Below are 19,954 nucleotides of genomic sequence, written 5' to 3'. Positions count from 1 at the left end.
AGACAGGAAAATGGTGGCATAGATATGCCACATAACTGCTGAGACTGAGAATTAGATCTGGTTGTTATCTGGTGACTAGTACATCATACAATTTGTGGCATGTGGCTTATTCTTTAGGCATGGCATGACATGTGCTTCATTCTTTCATTCATTCACCATCCCTGGAGGTATTCAAAAAGCGAGTGGACAGGGTACTCCAGGGCATGGTTTAGGGGGCATGGTTAATGGTTGGACTCGATGATCTTGAAGGTCTTTTCCAACTGAAATGATTCTATGATTCTATGATTCTTCATGCACTGTAGATTCCCCTTGCCACTCCTCATTTCCTGCTCTTAACATGAGGACAGAAATTGCATAGCAATGACTTCTGTAGTTCATATACAGAGTTTTCAGAAACAAAAAAATGGTTTTATGTTCACTGGAGTCCTGAAATTGTGTAACTGTACATACATAATTATAGCTGGTGCCTGTATTCTACCTTAGGTTGAGATAGATATGGAACACCTGAAGCTTAATGCTGGGAAATAGTAAGTAAATTTGGATAAATAGAACAAAGCAGCATATAGGTGTAACTATTTATTTTAATCTTTCACAGACATCTGTATGTCACTATTTTTAAAAAATAAATTAACTTTTTGCAAAGATAAATTCTGTAGTGATAGAGTTTGATTTGTTGACTAACTATAGTCACAAACATTTATTGACAGTATCTATTGCATTTAAACAATGTTTCACAGTTCACTAACACATAGGACAGGTTATTATACCCATTGTATATTTCTGTATCTTTTGAATGTTTCACAATTAATGTTTTTAAAACATCAAAAGATTCTGAAACTGTACATTCATGGCCAGAAAAAAATGATATCACAGAAAAGTTTCAGAATTTTTTCATTAAAGTGAAAACATCTTGTGTGGTAACAGAATATGAATACATAGTGAACCTTGAGGTTCTGAGTAGAAATAAATGTGTTATTTTTTGCACATGTGCTTAAAACATAACAAGACAATTATTCTTCTTTGCAATAAAAGAACTAATGTCAGCTTTACATGGTTTTCATAAACACCCCAGCAGAGAACTGTGAGTGCTAGGAAATGACAGATTATTTGCAACTGATAATAAATGAGGTACTATTTTTTTTTTTTTTAGTATTAGAATGATTGAAAAAAATCATCCTACTGTGTGCAAATTATACTCTTAGTAACAGAACATGAGTTCGATGCAAAGAAATCCAACACCCACCTTGGAGCTCTGCTTCAGGTGGGCTACCGATCCCATCCTTCCACAGGATGGCAGTGTCATACACAAAAGTCAGCCGGAGCTCTGACTGTAGGTCGAAATGCTGCCAGCCTCCTACACCCACCGGAGAGTGGAAAACATAAGAGACGTACAAGGGGACTCTCAGCGTGACATAGGACTGTACTAGGTTGAGAACCTATAAAAAGGAAAATTATTTATTTAGGTTAGTGGTCATGAAAGGAAGCATTGCACAGGTAATCCAAATGCAAGGGAAAGAGAAGACAGAACTTGAAATAAATACTGTGACTGAATCAAATTCTCTCACTTTGCAAATTTCAGATGAAATACAAAACAACACATTTCAATGGATTTCAGCTAAGCTTACATCCCCTCAAGTTCCACTTTTGTATTTCAAACTGAGAATGTGTTCTGATAAAATATAAACTCCTCAATTTTGACTCATCATTTTTGTTTAGGTTTTTTAAGTACATAAACAACATGGCTACAAATGAAGGCTTTAGAAATCTTTCAAATAAATTTGCATTTGCTCTATCCTTGTGCCTTAACTAACTCCTTTGCTTACATTCTTATGTTATTGTCCTCTAAGAAGCTCTTCTGGAAGACCCTGAATTTGCTCAGATGTCATTGCAAGACTGAGTCCTTGGCCTGTACTTACTCATCTCTGGAACTATTTCTTCCTTTGTGCATGGATAGTAGCTAACATACTGCATGTAAACACAGAAATCATACTGTTTATCACTGTGTGGAAGAACTAAAAGTAATATGAAAGTTGATATAGATTTAAAAATAGACCCTTTATGCATATATTGTACAAAACAACAGCTGAATTATTATCAGAGAATTACATATTCTTTATATATATTTTGATGGAAAAAGGCAAGAAGAACAGTGTCTGTAAACTGTCACCTCTTAAGATAGCTCTTACACGATACATGGATCCAAACCTTTCGGAAGAGACTTTACATTTATGTTTTGTTACAAATACTTTTTCATTCACATCTCTCTGATTAGAAATGTGCAAACCAGATCCTTTTAGAACATTCTGGATTTTCTTAGAAAGACACGGAAGGAAAGGCATTGAGATCATCTCCCAGTGGGAAACTTTTCAAAGGCATAAATGGTGTTGAACTCTCATTTACTTCTAATAGAAACTCCATATGTAAATTTGTACATCTGAACATTTCCCTGGAGTGATTACCTTACAAGCTTCTAAAGAGTGGTTTGCACTATTGAAGGACCCCAACATTCAAGGAACTTTACAAGCTGTGTAAAATTCAAACTGTTTCTGGGTTCAACCAATGGCATGTCAGGGGGCTGAAAGGCCATTACCTTACAGCTGCTTTACATTTCCAAATGCCAGACAAAACTTTTAGTAATACTATGAAACCAAAAATTTACTGCCTGCACTGACTAAATACTCTGAACTAATTAAGGAGTTCATTATGGCAAATGTTCGTAGTTGCCACAACTCACTTTCACACATGACACTCCTTGATCTACACACTACGCTACCAAACCCCTTTCCACTTCTATTGTTTGAATCGTTCTATAAAATGTGCTAGCATTTAGACAGTAGAGAGTACGGCAAAACACAGTATCGTGTAGTAAAGCAGCCTGGCAGATAATATGAGATGCTACAGTTATAGATTATTTTATATTAATGCTTCTTTGTTGGTTTTACATAAACACAATCAAGAACTTCTATTTGGAACAAAAAAAGGGGTTTTCTTTTCTGTATGTATTGGATGACAAATTGAAGTTAGACAAAAATATCCTTTAGTCCTATTTAAGTTGCTAGTTTATCTTTGGGATACCTGCATGGGTATCTGAGCAATTATTTCAGACACGGATTTGCTAAATTGTTCCAAATAACAACAGAGAATTCTTACTTCTATCAAAACCAATATAGCTATGATGCAACTCTACAGTGCATCATGGTTTGCCTTTGATTCAGGAGCAACCTCGAACATTTGTCATTTCCTGGAACAGTATCAAGAATGGAATACATTTGGTAGTATAACAAAGGTGTTACTATTGAAAAGTCATGCCAGACAAACTATGTTGCCTTTTCTCTGTGTGTTTTTGTTCTCCATCTTGTGTGTTGTACAGTAAGAATTAGACATTGAAGTCAAAGATCTAAAATTCAGTTTGCTTATGAGGAAGAGACAAAGGTACGTGGAAGAAGATTTAATATATGTCCATTATCCTCTTGAAAAGAAGCATACATAATGCTTAATGATAATGTAGATGAGGACTGGAATATCACAGAGGGAGAATTTAATGACCCTGAGGACTAGAATAATAGAAGTGAGATGAAATTTTATAGCATAAAGTATAAGGTAGTAGAAACTAGTGACAGGGATTTCTGGTAGAAATGAAAGACATTGTTAGAAACAATAGAGGGGAAAAAAATCTTGGTATGTGAGTTGATCACATCATAACTATGACCTTCATACCCTCTCCATGTGATATGATCCTAAGATAAACTGAGGAATGGGGTGGAAATTAGAAGCATGCATGCCATTATACAGAGCACTAGTGAGAGCTTATCTGGAACAGCTTTGATCATCCATGCTTGAAAAAGCCTAATTTGCATTGTAGACTTTAGAAAAAGAAATCAACATAATCACAGGAATGGCAAAACTATCTGATGAGAAGAGACTAAAATAGCTGGGTTCTTTAGCTCAGTGCAACAAAGGCTGAGAGGGAATAAGTATGCTGTCTCTACACATCAGGAGATGAACAGCGGAGAGGGGCCACTGATGATGAAAGATGGTGCTGACATGGGAACAAACAGGCATAAGATGGCCATGACAAATACAGCCTAGAAATCAGAAGAATTTCTAGCCCTCACTGTGGTGGCATTCAACAAGAATAGTGAGGCCATGAAATCCTATTAGTTTTTAAATTAAGTTTACTAGTGTTGGAACCACATTATATAGTTAAGGCAGTGGCCTGGACAGAGTGATCCACAAAACCCCTTCCAGCTCAGTATCTTATGCCACCTCAAGTAAAAAAAAAAACAAAAACAAACCTTCTTTCAAAGCTCTTCTTGATTTTCAGGTACAAGATATGATTGGCTCTTCACATACACTGTACATAAAGCAATCCATTAATGGGGTTTGTAAGCCATGTTTTAGGGTTTTCTTGCCTCCATTCAATGGGATCATAGTGTTAATGAGCTCAACTCATTTGTACTGCTAGAAATCCAGCAGTATGATCCCTTCTGGGACAAGTCTGCCTGAAACACTGCTCCTTTGCCATACATTACCACTGCTCTGTGGGAAAATCTGAAACCATGGTGCCAAAGAATTGTCTCCATTTCTAGGACCCTAGAATTTAGAAGGTTCTTCTCTTTTAGCAAAACCGGTAAAAGATGTCTGGGCAGCAGGGCTGCTTGCACCAGCCTAGGAATTTATTCATGTGCTTATGAATGTCTGTGTGCTTCCATCAGTATAGCTGCCCTTACGTGTGATTCATGGCATGTAGGGAGAGGAAGGAGTTCTTGCTAAACCAGCTGATTGAGTTTTTATGCACACAAACCCTTCTTCAGGCACTCATGGATTTGCAGGTGTGGAGGAAAACCTACAACACTGATAGCCAGAGAATTACGGAATAAATAGTTCTCTCTCTCCTAACAGTAAATTAAAACTTTGAAGGCCCTCCCATTTCTTGCTGTAAAGGAAAATGCCATGAGGGGAAAACTACTCTTCAATAGGCAGAAAAGAAAAATCTCAAGACATGCTATATGAAATACAGAGGATCTTTTTGATATAATAAAAATAAAATAAAAAGGAATTAACTGCAGAGGAAAACTGTGTCAGAGTAAGTAAGCAACCCCCCCCAACAAATGAATTGATGGAATGTGTTACGCAGATGAGTTGTACTGCTCTAGCCCTCTTACTAATGTCATTTAGGCAAACATGAGAAAACATTCTTTCCATTGAGTTATCTTTATTTCCCAGCACTGCCTGCAAAGCCTATTGAAAGTAGCCAGCTGTTCATATTTTATCTCAATGTGACACTGATGAAACCAAAATGGTAACTTAGAGCTGTGTAAGTGTAGGATCATCTTAACTGCTGTGGAGAGACAGAACAGGTGCATTATGTATCTGTGCATCCTATGCACAGGAGATTTTAGCAGTTGTACTGACAAAATTATATTCAATAACATTCTTTTTAAACAATAAGTGGGTGTGACTTTTAGCCTTGTGATACCAGGAGAGAAATACAGACTACAGCTACACCTCAGCTGAATTGGGGAAATTGCATCTAATACTCTGTGACAATGCCAGGTCTGGAGAACCTGAGAAGATAGAAGACAAAAATTCTTCCAAGCAGGGAACACACTCTTGCAGTTAATATCTGAAAAAATGTAGATCACAAATCATTCAATTAGAGCATCTTGAAATTCATGTGTGTGAGGGAAGAACTGGACATTCATATAAGAAGTAGAATTTCATACATTTTCTTTGCAAGATAAATTATCACAGAGCATAAGGTCTATTTTTAAACACTGACAATTCCCATTTAAGACTTAGGAAATATTAATGGGAGTTTCTACAGGTGTTCTTCTTTTGTTCCCCTTTCTGGTGCAAACTGTCAAACTTCGTTAAGTAAAAAAACATAATTGGTTTGAGAATCTGTCATGTAACAAGTGAGAATATTTACAACAAAAAATATTTTCAGTTAAGTCTTTGGGGCATGGACTCTGTTCTACATTTATATTGTGTTTTATTTATCTGGCTTACATTTCCAGAGGGCAGAACTTGGCAGTGTGTGTGTGTGCACTGTTAGTGTTGATAAAATCAGAACTAGAAATAACACAAGTTCGTATTTTATATTGTATATCCCAATGAAACAAACTTTTCATGAAAATTATATTTTTGTCCTCCAAATTACCTGAAGCCTCATTTTCTATTGCATTTACTTTCTGTGTCTGTGAATTTGAGTCACACAAGCTTAACAATGTTATCAATTAACTGTTTACACAATACCAATATGGTAAAGCTAAGATTTGGCCCCAAGAAGGCATGCAGCCAGGTGGGTCACAGGTGAAATAAATGCAAAGCAGGTTTGTTTAAAGAAGTCTGAATGGAGAGGAGAATGCAATACAGCCTTTAAATCCCAGCTCCTTGAAAAATCTAACCTCTGACTTTGTTACACAGCTGGTGCATTAACTTTATAGTAGAGTTTTTTCTTCACAGCCCTTATTAAATGCATGTGTTTGCAGCTGGAGAGAAAAATGTTTGACTGTTAGTGAGCTTCCATGTCAAGGGAATACAAATTGCAGGGTTTTCTTAAACTTGACTGTGGTGGCTGAACTGAACATAAAAATCTGAAAATAGACATTTCTGTCTATTTGCATTTTACAGCATCTAGTGAGATTTTTCAGGAGAGCTGACTTTTCCCCTTAAAGTACAGTTTTGTTAAAACTAGAACTAATAAAGCTGGAAATATACCATTTCTGTGTAATAAAAAACCTCTGCAAGCTGCCTTGTATAAGCTGTGGCAATACATTAGTGATTTTAAAATCTGTTCAGAGGGGATTTTCAAACAATGCCATAACATGTGTAGCATAAATGTGAACTGAACATATTGGAAGAAAGACATTTTGTTTTGGCCAGAAATAACTGTTTTTGTTAAAAAAACAAAACAAACTGCTCAGCTGTACTCAATTACAGTAGCTTCAAGGTATCAATCTGTATGTTCAAGTATTTTCATGTATGTTCTTGATCTTGTTTCTGTCAAAGACTTGTTTCACTAGTTGTTGTTAATGAAATTTATTTGAATGGCAATTTCCTTGCTTCCCTATGCCAAGTCTGGCAATGGACTGGAACTAGGGAAAGCAACATCCACATATAAATACTTGGCCAGAACCACACAGAAGCCTTCAGATGCCAAACTGTGCAGCTACAGCAAACAGCTATAACAGTAGGAAATGAGATCAAATGATACTTCACACTCTATCAAATAAATCTAGGCCAACACTTCAATATATACTTTATTAAAGGATAGTCACTTGCTTGGTTTTCACTGTTTCATTTTTTAACTTCCTTTCATGAATATCTGTCATTGTTCTAGCAGCTGCATCTTGAGAATGTGAGATATCTGTAGTACTTGACTCTCACAATGTCCCCATGAAGTGAAGTCCAACCTTTATTAATTACCCAAAAATACAGGAAGACAGCCCTCAGGTAGGTGAGTTCCACATTTTTAAGGCCTATACATATCCAAAGGCATACACTGAATTTTAGGCAGTGACTGCAGGTTGTCCAAAAGAAAACTGTTGCTGCTAATTATCAAAGCTGATCTTAACTTTAACCAGAACAGAACTATTATCCAAATGAATTAGCTGAATTTAAAGAGGAGTAGGCTTTTATTTTTAAATATAAGTTCCATCAGCTGCACATCTAAATCCATCTTTAGATACATAAATGCCTGATTTTTCAGATGTGGTGAATACGGGCAGACCCCAGGAGCAAAGTGTCAAGCTGTATACTGAAAGGAGTGCTGCATCTAACTCACGCAGGGTTTGCTCATGCACAGAGTAATTGAGAAAGAGAATGGGTCACAAGCAAAAGGCCTCAAAGGAAAAAAAAAAAGAAAACTAAGACCTTCTCTGTATGTATTATGACAGTTCATGAGTTCATGGGAACTGGCTAAGACAGCTGCAGCCTGCCCCAAACACTAGGAGTACTGCCAGAAGAGCTACACCAGCTGCAGGTCTCCCAGCACACTTCTCGCTGACTGAAGCTCATCTTCTTCCCCTACCATAGGAGGAGCTCCCACAAAGTGAAGGTGCACATCATGCAAGATATTGCCAGTTGCTTTTGTGAAATCTCTCTGTCTGAATCAACAGTGCTATCTTTGTTTGACCATACAGGTACTGGAGAGTTAGAATCAAGAAACAGAATCTTGAGCTTAAAGATCTAGCCAAAATATCTAGTAAATTCAAGCTAGTAAATTTGCAGTGGTGGTAGGATGTGGTAAGAGTGTTTTTGTTATTTATCTGTTCTGTCTGTATAATAGAACTTAAGCTTCCTTTGTGTGTTAAAAAAACATGGTGAAAACCATAGCTGCCAGCTTTCCTCTTACAGAGGAGGATTATTAATTGTTCATTGAAGGAGAAACAAACAACAATGGTGACAACCACAGAGATAGGGCACTGACTGCCTCCCCTCTCAGCTGGAGGGGGTCATGTGAAGATAAAGACCAAACTTGGAGAAGAATTAAATGGAGGTGGGGGAAACAGGGAGGGCAGTGAAGCGCATACTGACTGTGGGGCAATGCTTCACTGCTAGAAGTAATTCAGCTTGATATTTTACTTAACACACCATGGTTAGCCATAACCTACAAGGCATTAAAGGATGACTTCAGCTGCAGTTTCATGGCTCTCACAGCTCATGTTCACCCCTCTCTGCTTTTAAATGAGTGATCTTACCTAAAGTACATAACGCTTCTGGAGCCTAAAGCAAGTACGGCTCTCTTCCTTGGCCACATTACCGTTTATGCGTGTCCTCCACAACTGAATGAACAGGTTCTTTTCATTTACTAAAATATTGGAATGGTGCTTATTTTCTCCTCTGTTTATATGCATATAGACATATATAGGTTTTATTTAGACACACGTTTGTCTAAACCAGCTATTCAGCTTTTCCTCTAAAGGACACAAAAGTATTTAAAATGAAGAGGATTCATACCAGGTTTTCCTTCCTTTTCACTGTGGGAGAAATGGCTTGCATAGGTCACAGGATCGCAGTTACAGCTGCTTGGCAGCTGTGTGTGCTTATGGGCTTACAATTGTGTTGTGTGGGAAATAAGAATATACGGTTGAATATTGCATAGGCATAAGGAGATAGTCAAAGGAATGATGAGTTGAAGAAATTAAATCATTCTAAGAACAGTGAAGAGTGCTGTCATTTTTATCTTGTGGGAATGTGTAAGGTTTACATCCCACACTTGCATGCCTTCTCCTTCTCTGCGACAGGTTCATAGTCCCAGTGGAATGTACCTGTAGGAGGATCTGCTTGTAGCAGAGGGGCAACCCCAAGCAGATGCACCAACAGTGAGCTTCCAACATCAAGGCAGAGACCTTGAACTGGTCTCTGTAACAGACAAAGAACCAGAACTGATGACAGAGCACTGAGATGAAATATCCATCAAGGACTTTGTACCTAAAAGGGCAGAAGCTCCATTTTGTTCCAGTCTTGTACTTTACAGAGTATATAATCTCTAGTTAAAAGGGGCAGAATGCTAGGAAGTTAACCAAAGGCTGAAGAGAGCCTGGTGCAATTTCTTGTCCACCAAACTGACTGTATGATCACCTGTGGACACCCACAGAGTAAGGTGGACTTCAGGCATGTAAATCAAAAAAAAAGAGAAAAATCAGCTTATCTGATTAGGTATCTGTATGTCCTTTGGCACCTATCTTTTCGTAGTAAAATAGCTTTGTTGTTGCACATGCCCATAGGTTTCTTTGGGCAATGACAGACTTTTCTCATCTGTTAAGGCCTCATGCCATTTGGGACTGACAAAGTAAGAATGTGTGCATGTAAGTCTACTGAGGTCTGATGAGCAGATGGGTCCCTGGCAAAATGAACACCTGTTAAAAAGCAGAGAAATTATGGCCATTTGTATTGGGTTTGTGTGGCAGGGTTTTGGTAGCAGGGGAGGGGGCTGCAGGGGTGGCTCCTGTGAGATGCTGCTAGAAACTTCCCTGGCTCCAAGCCGGACCCGCCTCTGGCCAAGGCCAAGCCCATCAGCGATGGTAGTAGTGCCTCTGGGATAAAAGATTTAAGAAGGGGAACCTGCAGCAGGGGAGGAGATTGGAATGTGAGCGGATCCCCTGTGCAGATACTGAGGTCAGTGAAGAAGGAAGTGGAGGAGGAGGTTGATGCCCCCGCAGCCCGTGGTGAGGCGGCAGGCTGTCCCCACCCAGCCCATGGAGGGGAGTGGGGGAGCAGATGCCCACCTGCAGCCCGGGGAGAGAGGAGCCCACGCTGGAGCAGGGGAATGCCCCCGAAGATGGCTGTGACTCCATGGGAAAGCCCATGCTGGAGCAGTCTGTGCCTGAAGGACTGCAGCCCATGGAAAGGACCCACGCTGGAGCAGTTCGTGAAGAACTGCAGCCCATGGGAAGGATTCGCTTTGGAGAAGTTCATGGAGATCTGTCTCCCATGGGTGGGACCCCATGGTGGAGCAGGGGAAGAGTGAGGAGTCCTCCCCCTGAGGAGGAAGGAGCGGCAGAGACAACGTGTGACGAACTACCTCAACCCCCATTCCCCACCCCCCTGCACCACCGGTGGGAGGAGGTGGAGAGAACTGGGAGTGGAGTTGAGCCAGGAAGGAGGGAGAAAGGTGTTCTAAGGTTTGGTTTTACTTCTCATTATCCTTGGTTTGATTTGATTGGTAACAAATTAAATTGATTTTGCTTTTTTTTCCCCCAAGTCGCATCTGTTTTTTGCCCATGACCATAATCCGTGAGTGATCCCTCCCTGTCCTTGTCTTGACCCATGTCCTTTTTGTTACTTTTCCCCCCCCCCATCCCACTGCAGGGGGGAGGAGTGAGCGAGCGGCTGCATGGTGCTTTGTTATCGGCTGGGCTTAAACCACAACATCATTTCACACCATGGCCTCATGCTTTCTACAGTAGCTCAACAAGGAAGGCTAGTGAGCCAGGAAAGTGACTGAGCTTTACCACACAGCCATCATGCTGTGGATGGACTTCTCTGAAATGAGGTACTGCGTTCCAGTCTTTCTTCCAGCCTGTAGGATTATTCCCCAAAGAGACTTTTCTGTGTAATAAAGGATTGATCGTCATAGCTACAGCTTTTGTACTCCAGAGCCTGAGTGGGATCAGACGGGCTTATGTAGCAATTATACAAGGAAGACCTAGGGATTAACTTCACTCTCACTGCACCAGAAGAAATCCTGCACCCTTTTGTTTCCACATTACTATTTCTAGAAATAATTTTCCAAAGGACACCTGAAGATCTCTCTGATCTCTTTGTTTTAACTCCTCAATCACTTTCACAGCTCTGTTCTTCAGCCATTCCATATTGACAGCTTCTCTTTCCTTCCTGACCAAGGAATTTTCTGCTGGGTAATGTGAGACCACTGTGCTGTCTGCACTGGCAGGTCTTGTTTCCCAGTGAGCAAGAGATCAGCAGAGCCAAGCAGCTGGTAGGACATGGCGGTCCATTGTTATCAGCAAGAAGGCTCTTCACAATTTTTTTAAACTCTTTTTTAAGATACACTATGACAAATACTAAGTAGCCCAGTACTATCAGTGTGTTAAAAGCAATCCTTTAGAAGGCTTTCATTCTAAGAAAAAACTAAGGTGGCTCACCATACAGTAAAAGTGGGACTGGCTTGTCCTAAAATACTTCAAAACTGTATTGGGAGAAAATCATAGCAATTTTCATTCAAACTAAATTATTCTCTTAATTTCAATTGGACAACATATAGCCTATTAGCATTTAATGGATATTGATAGCTTCAACAAATAAGCTGGCCTTAGGGGAAGTCTATTTGTTGTTCAGAAAAAAAAGAACCCTTTAAAATTAAATTAATTCTAAACCCACTTATTTCTACTAGCATAGATGCATTACAAGGGAAATCTTTAATTTTAACAACACAGTACAAAATCAAGTTACAGTTTCATACCTGTCCATCTGTCCCAATGGTGCCTCCACAATCTGTGAGGAGCTCGGACATGTCATAATGGCTAACAAACTCCCATAAACAGGCTTCCAGGTTCAGATTGCGGTAGAAGCGTAAGGTATTGAAGCCTCTAATTATTGGGCTGTATTGATAGGGAATGGTCTCTCCAATCACATCTGGATTTTTGGTAGCATCAGTTAAGAAACCATGGTGGGTCTTCACTTCTGTGTAATCCAACAGGTTGGAGCATTTATGGTTTCCAACTCTAGTTCCATCAGGGCTAAGTGTCAGCTCAAAGTTGGAGAGCTCTCTTGTAGAAATAACAGGCAGCATGCCTAAAAAACATTAAATTTCAGTGGTCAGAGCTGCTTAATTTAGCCAGTTTGTCAAACCCCAAGCATGTTATGCAGTGCTTCTGTATTTTGTACTTAGAGCAATTAATGTACTTTAGAATTCAAAGAAAGTTGATATACTAAGTGTGTATAAGAATGTTATCCACAATAATTATGTCTTTATACTATGAAAAGCCAAATAAAATATTTCTAAATCTCCAACATATTTTTCAATCAGGATTTTTTGTGATTTTTTTTTCAGAAGCACATAGTAATTAAATGGCTTTATATTTTTAATAAATAAATTCTTTGGTATATGCTCTTCAAAGGAGTTTTACAAAGTGTAGGTCTAGCCCAACTTATGTAAACTATGCAAATAATCTGAAAACACTTAATCTTCACATCAAAGACTATGTATCAATACAGTATCTTATGCACCTTGTTGCAAACTGCACTTGTACATTCATCACATTTTTCTCTGGTCCCACATGTTAAAAGATTATGTTATTATTTTGGCTATTTAAAATACCATGACCAATAAAATAGCTGAAATAACAGCTTGTTGTATGAGTTCTCTCAACTTCACAGCTGATTTTATCATACCATCAATATGTGGCATTGTGACTGTCAGTTTGATGAGGTTGGCATAATCAGGATCTTCTGGGCCAGTATAGCGCAATTTGGCAGAGAATGGTTCTGCTCCAACTACTCCTGACATACGAGGTTGACAAAGACCTAATGGAAAAAAGAGAAAGCAACTTTACTTTATGTCCAGAGGAAATAACCTATACTTTCCCTTGCACTATTTTTAGATGCACTTTTTTTCCACTGTATGAGTTTCCAAAACAAGGAGGATTTTCTTGAATGACAGATAAACGCTTTGAGCAGCATTGACCAGAAGTTTGAACAGGAATGTATGCAAAAGAGGATTCAAACAGAAATCATTACTTGATCAACTGGACCACATTTTCAAAACCAGGTGATGATATTGCACCTGTACATTTTCAGTGTCATGTGTCAACCATACTTGCAAAGTCAGTGTCAAGTGCCATACTTTCTTACAGACGTCCTCAGAGGCATATGCTTTAATTCCTCCCACTCTCTTAAGCACATACATAGCTTTATGGAAGATACCTGATCAGTGTTCAGTTGGTTTTGGCACTGGATTGGGGTGTGGACATATATACACCTTCACAGGACTCTATGAGCCTTCTGTTGCACCAAATGTACTTGACCAAATGTATTTGACCAAAATGTAGTTAGAATAATTGTGTCAAAGGATCTCTAGAAACACTGTGCTCAAAGTAAAGCCAGCTTCAAAGTTAGATAAAGTTGCTTAGGGCCTTGTTCAGTTGAATTTTGAGTTTCTCCAAGAAAGGAAAATCTATAACTTTTTGGCAATCCTTTCCAGGGTTAGTTCAACCTGTTCCAGTATTAGTCCTGGTTTGTAGGACCAGAAGATTAGGTTTGTAACCATATGATCTGAGATACATGCAACTTCTAGTTGCATAGTTCAATGCAAAAGTGTCTACATTCTGGCCACAAGAATCATAGCACATTGTCATGTGATGGCCAAAGAAAGAAACCAGCAGAAGTGGAAAATTAAAATGCCCATGTTCTGCTCTTTGCCCATTTCTGAGGGATTATAAGAAAAGAGGAGACAGCGCTCTCCTCTTGGAGAGTTTATTGGTTCTGCTCATCTGGCTCAATGGGTCCAAGTTGGAAACTTCTGGCATGAGGAAACAAAATTTCTCTTCTGCACACGATAGCTTTTTGGGGTTTTGTTTTTTTGTTTGTTTGTTTTCTCAAATGCAAGATGTGCTAAAGAGGCTAAATACAATTTTTTGCACAATCTGACTTTTGACAATTTGGTCTATGCACTCAAGGTCAAGCATCCGCAAAGCTGAAAATGTTCAGAATTTTGGCAGGTTGCTTTGATCACTGCACTTCTTTCAAAATAGCATCTAACAATTCCCTTTATGTTATACACAATCTTCAGTATTGTTGACTTCCACATCACAAGTTAGCTCAGGTACTGGAAGTAATATATGCATGACAATTCAGTCCTGAGCCAGAGCTAATTAGCCCTGCTAATTTGTCAAGTGTAATCCAAATAATGCATTACAACACTAACATAGCCAGCCTGTTTCACGTAACAAAACTAGCTCACCCAGCACAAGGTTGTCTGCCTCTAACAAGCACTACACTGCACCTTGTAGACAATACCCTTAGACAGAGTCCTCTTTTGGGTGTAGGGTTTCTGATAGTGCAAACAAAGGTGACTTGAGCCTCCAGTCAAAATGTGGAATAAAGGATAGGCGTAAATAGAAGTTCCATTCATTAAGCTCCTTAAAGCCATAACTTAGTAGAAAATAAAATCTTGTAACCAAAATATTTAGTTGGAAAGGCCATGGAAATGAAAATGATATTGCAAACGAACAATCATGTAATTTATTACCTACCATAAGATCTCACAAAACCCAGAAGAGTTAGTGTAGCTACAAAAGCAGCAGAGATGACACAAAGAATGCAAAATGGCTGCAGAAGGGTAATAAAATACAATGTTTTGTAATTTACCTTGATTGCTGATAATTACTCATTCTCCATATTATACAATAAACAAAAGTATCTGCATCTGTGATTTCTACAACAAAATAGCATATGCTATCAGACTGTACTTGTGTGCATGTCAGTTCTTCACCTCTGCTTCATAATGATATCCAGTACAAGTTTAATGAAAAGAGTTGGCTGGGCAAACGAGGTAGACTACAGTAACTCTGCTGGCTGACAGAATGCAGCATCAGTTCAGTATTGATTAGGTATCAAAGGATCAGAGGGAGACAAAAAGAGTATCAGAGAAAGAAGAAGGATGAATATTCTGAATACCTCAATCATGAAAAAATTTTGTCTATGCCCTGTTATTGGACACCAGTTGCTTTAGTCCTTAGTCAAGGAAGACACTGATTCTCAGGTGTCCAGTGAGGCCTGAATGCCAAATGAAGCTTTTCTTCTGGCTAGGCATTCATAATAGCACTCCCATGTGGGTTCTCCAATGTCTAATAGGAGCTGAGATTTTACTGCAACATTACTACAGTTGAATTCAAAAGCCAACAGAAGCCAGGTTTCACTAATTCCAATGCACATGGTATACTGTTCTCCTGACCATGCAAGTTTGCTATGTGGATAACTCTTTAAAGATGTGGAGAACTATCAAAGATGAAAACCATTTTCATTATACAATTGTCTGCTGTGTTAAGAAGAGTGTTGTTGTACCACCTCTACGAACAACAGAAGAAAAGCTGAGAGTGTAATGTTAAAACACCTGATCATGTAATCAGATTTTGTTAGGATGGAATTTGGGATCCAAAAGAGGTCTGCAATAGGTGCAGATGTCTTACCTTCTGATGTGCTTATAGTTACAATAGGGCTCATGAGCTCAAGACCCTCATTCCCATCTGAATTCACAGCACGAGCTGCACACTGGACACGAGAACCGGCTTGAAAGTAAATGGAGTCGAGCGTAATCATCTTGGAGGAAGTGAAGAAAGTATCAAAGTCAACCTCCTTCATGGGGCTAGTCACACCATCAGGACCAGTGGGTGCACTTACAAGCCACCGGTATTGTGTCAGAGTATTATTGATGTTCTCACTGGCACATATAGAACCAGTCTTGTCAAAGTCTTCATATTTAGGATTACATGCCTGCAGAACAAAGCAGATGTGTTAACAATTTATTTGCTTCATGGCAAAGGAATTTTAATTTATCAAGAGTCACAAAACTGAACAACATGGAACTGACAACCCAAGTAAATCTCTGAAGAAATCACCTTATTTTGACAGTGACGCTTTTGGCACTGCTATGGTAGATTAAAAGGCAGGTCTAATTATGCTTATGGAAATAAAAATATTATTTTAAATTATGATTTATGGGTGAAAAGCTAACAGAGTTATGAAGGCACAAACTACACTCCCACATGCTACTTTACCATGAATTTCACCCTTTGATCTAATTCTGCAAATAAACTTTGCATTTCAACATATGATCCATTCCTGTGAATAAGGAATGGTGTGAGAAACAAACTGAAGATGCAGATGGACCAAAACCTTCCTCACTGCATAGGAATATTCATGCAAAACTTTCAGTTGCAAAATTACAATGAAAGAAGCCTGTAGTACTTCAACAAACAGTACTCATTTTTCAGTCTGTGACACTCATTAAAAACAGTGGGTCATGCGTTATCTTCAGTGATTTTAACTCTGCAAATTAAGGCAAGATAATGCAGGAAATAGTAAGGTCAAGCAATCGTAGACATAGTGTGAGGATCAAACTGTTCTTAGTGATGAACATGTGAAACATCTTTCTATGCTTTTTGTCCTCCTGAGAATTGATTCGTTACCCAGACAAATTAGATTAGCTCTTAGGACAGTTCTAGCTTAAACTCATGTGTGACTCACAACAATATGGATTGATACTGAGTGCCTAAAATCCACTGAACAAAATCCGTATTTTGATAATTTATCCAAACAAAATCCACTGATTTTGTTCCATCTTTCCACAGAAATACTCACTGTGATACAGATGACAGGATAGCCAGCTATGGGACTGGTTCTGTCTTTGGCTCTAGAAGTATCATCATATATCAAAAGGGATGCAACTTGAGGGACAGAGGGAAAGGTGACGTCTGCCATGCTGTTCATTTCTTCAATGTAAACAATGGCCTTGGCTGTCTGATAATGAAAAGGCAGAAACAGTTCTCTGTGAACATTTAAATAAACAAGGGGATTCAAGCCAGACCTTGATCAGAATATGAAACATTGTCCCAAAATAAGTTCTAAAACCTCAACTGGATGAGCTATTGAGAAAAGGCTGAGGCACAGGAAAGTATATTGCTGACTACAAAAGCAAGAGCTAAAATGAATTTTTTCTTTTCAGAACACTGAAGATACCAGACCTTTTAACCTTGTGTCCCAGCTTTCTTGAATCACTTCAGTATTCTGGTAGAACCCTGATGTGCACTTTAATGCCTGGTGGAAATAGGGTGTTTGTTATCAGCAAAGGCTGTGTCTCTGCTGTCTGGCTACCTGGAGTCAGACTGTATCTGGTGTGATACTGATGAAGCGGCCAAAGAGTTTGAAGAACGTTTTATGCAGAATCAGAGGAATATACTGTTTAAATTGAAAGTATGTATGATATAATGCTAAATAACAAGAATGTGTGGCTATTTCATTTCACACAATAAGAATAATATTAACCTGGTTTTGACAGCAGAAGTCGTATTTCACCTGATTGCTCTTTTTACAGCATAGAGGTTATACTGTATTGCCAGAGAGTGTTTCCAAGACGACATCAGTTTTTAGGGCTGATTCTATGAGGAGACTGTGTCTGGAATGAAATCTTAACGACTTCAGTCTCTCATTGTTTCTATGACCCCATGAACATTATCGCCTTGGTAACAAACTGTTTTGGGTAGGTGCTACTGTGTTAGCTGGGATGATCCTCTCTGTCTTTCAAGATACAAGCCAGGATGGCAATGTATAAACCTCAAAAGAAGAGTAAAGCTATGAGCCAGAAAGCAAGAAGGTCTGTTTACCAGATTTTGTTGTTGAGGACTTTGCATGAGTTTGTTACCTGTATTTCTGCGACCATGTTCTCATCAGGCTTCAGATGAACTGTGAAGGCTTCTCTCATCTCTCTTACTCCATCAAAGAGAACTTCAATCTCCACAAAGTGCTGTGTTTCACCCTCCTTAAACTCAATTTCTAAAAACATGAGACACTTAAAAATAAATCTGTTGTTCATAACAAGCTGTAATTCTAGGCCCAGCCATGAGAGATGGCAGTTAATACTCACTTTTCAAATTACTGATGTTCATATATTTAGTTTAACCTATTTGATGCTAAAAATCATAATAATGAATAGCAGCAGACTCACGTGGAAATCACTGAAAATGAGGCATTATCATAATAAAAAGAAATTTGCAAAGACCAATATTTAGTCTAGTAGAACTTAATATTTTGAAAATGATCTGGGACTAATTATTACATAAATGTTGGTAACATATGTGAATGACCAAAAGACTGAAGAATTCTAAATAAAAAGTATTGTCAGGTTTTACTCAAACAAAATGCATTTTAATACAATGATATACACCAAAAATAAGGCACAAAGGAGAGTTACACAAAAGAGTACTGTATTTTGAAAACCATTGCCTCTGAAAAAATTTCAGAAGTCATGGATGATAAAAAGTTCAGTCTTAGCTGACTGTATTGGGTTTGTGTGGCAAGGTTTTGGTATCGGGGGGGCTACAGGGGTGGATTCTGTGAGAAGATGCCAGAAGCTTCCCCCATGTTGGATAGAGCCAATGCCAGCTGGCTCCAAGATGGACCCACTGCTGGCCAAAGCTGAGTCCATCAGCAACGGTGGTAGCGCCTCTGGGATAAAATATTTAAGATGGGAAAAAAACTGCTGCACAACAGCAACCAGAAGAGAGGAGTAAGAATATGTGAGAGAAACAACCCTGCAGACCCCCAGGTCAGCACAGAAGGAGGGGGAGGAGGTGCTCCAGGTGCTGGAGCAGAGATTTCCCTGCAGCCCATGGTGAAGACCATGGTGAGGCAGGCTGTCCCCCTACAGCCCATGGAGGACCCCACGCCAGAGCAGGTGGATGCCCAAAGGAGGCTGTGACCCCGTCGGAAGCCTGTGCTGGAGCAGGGTCCTGGCAGGACCTGTGGACCCATGGAGAGAGAAGCCCACGCTGGAAAAAGTTTGCTGGTGGGACTAGTGACCCCATGGGGGACCCACGCTGGAGCAGTCTGTGCCTGAAGGACTGCAGCGCATGGAAAGGACTCATGCTGGAGCATTTAATGAAGAACTGCAGCCCATGGGAAGGACCCATGTTGGAGAAGTTTGTGGAGGACTGTTTCTCGTGTGCGGGATCCCACACTGGAGCAGGGGAAGAGTGTGAAGAGGAAGGAGCGGCAGAGACAACGTGTGATAAACTGACTGCAACCCCCATTCCCCGTCCCCTTGTACCACTCGGGGGGAGAAGGTAGAGAATTTGTGAGTGAAGTTGAGCCTGGGAAGAAGGGAGGGGTGGGGCGAAGGTGTTTTAAGATCTGGTTTTATATCTCATTACCCTACGCTGATTTGATTGGTAATAAATTAAATTAATTTCCCCAAGTCAAGTCTGTTTTGTCGATGACAGTAAATGCTGAGTGATCACCTTGTCCTTATCTCGACCCACGAGCCTTTTATTTTCTCTCCCCTGTCCAGCTGAGGGGGAGAGTGATAGAGCAGCTTGGTGGTGGGCACCTGGTGTCCAGCCAGGGTCAACCCACCACACTGACAGAGTTAGAAGAGTCCTGTGATTCCTGGATGTATTAACTACTAAAGGAAGAAGAAGTACAGAAACTATTTAACATTTCTGTATGGAATGGGTGAGAGTGATACTAAAATAGTAGATGCAATTCTACTATCTGTATTTTTTAAAGGACGTCTGTCATGGTTTAACCCCAGCCAGCAGCTAAGCACCACACAGCCACTCGCTCAGTCTCCTCATGTCGGGATGTGGGAGAGAATCAGAAGAATAAAAGCGAGAACACTCATGGGTTGAGATAAAGACAGTTTAATAGGTAAAGCAAAAGCCATGCGTGCAAGCAAAGCAAAACAGGGAATTCATTCACTGCTTGCCATCAG

At 39.5% G+C, this 19,954-nt stretch overlaps 1 protein-coding gene across 1 annotated transcript in view; it reads right to left on the bottom strand.

Annotated features, from left to right (window-relative positions):
* Window positions 1-19,954, bottom strand: part of FREM2 (FRAS1 related extracellular matrix 2) — a 142,808-nt gene that overhangs the window by 13,393 nt on the left and 109,461 nt on the right. The window contains exons 12-17 of the mRNA XM_052812840.1: window positions 17,888-18,018; window positions 16,828-16,986; window positions 15,657-15,960; window positions 12,862-12,993; window positions 11,930-12,261; window positions 1,244-1,436 (exon numbers count right to left, since the gene is read on the bottom strand). Of these exons, the coding sequence (XP_052668800.1) occupies window positions 1,244-1,436; window positions 11,930-12,261; window positions 12,862-12,993; window positions 15,657-15,960; window positions 16,828-16,986; window positions 17,888-18,018 (1,251 nt within the window). The remainder of the gene's footprint in view (window positions 1-1,243; window positions 1,437-11,929; window positions 12,262-12,861; window positions 12,994-15,656; window positions 15,961-16,827; window positions 16,987-17,887; window positions 18,019-19,954) is intronic.

The sequence above is a fragment of the Harpia harpyja genome, chromosome 17 (genome assembly GCF_026419915.1).
Source record: "Harpia harpyja isolate bHarHar1 chromosome 17, bHarHar1 primary haplotype, whole genome shotgun sequence".
Taxonomy (NCBI): Eukaryota; Metazoa; Chordata; class Aves; order Accipitriformes; family Accipitridae; genus Harpia; species Harpia harpyja.
Note: the sequence above shows the minus strand (reverse complement) of the source record. Positions and strands in the feature narration are given on the sequence as shown.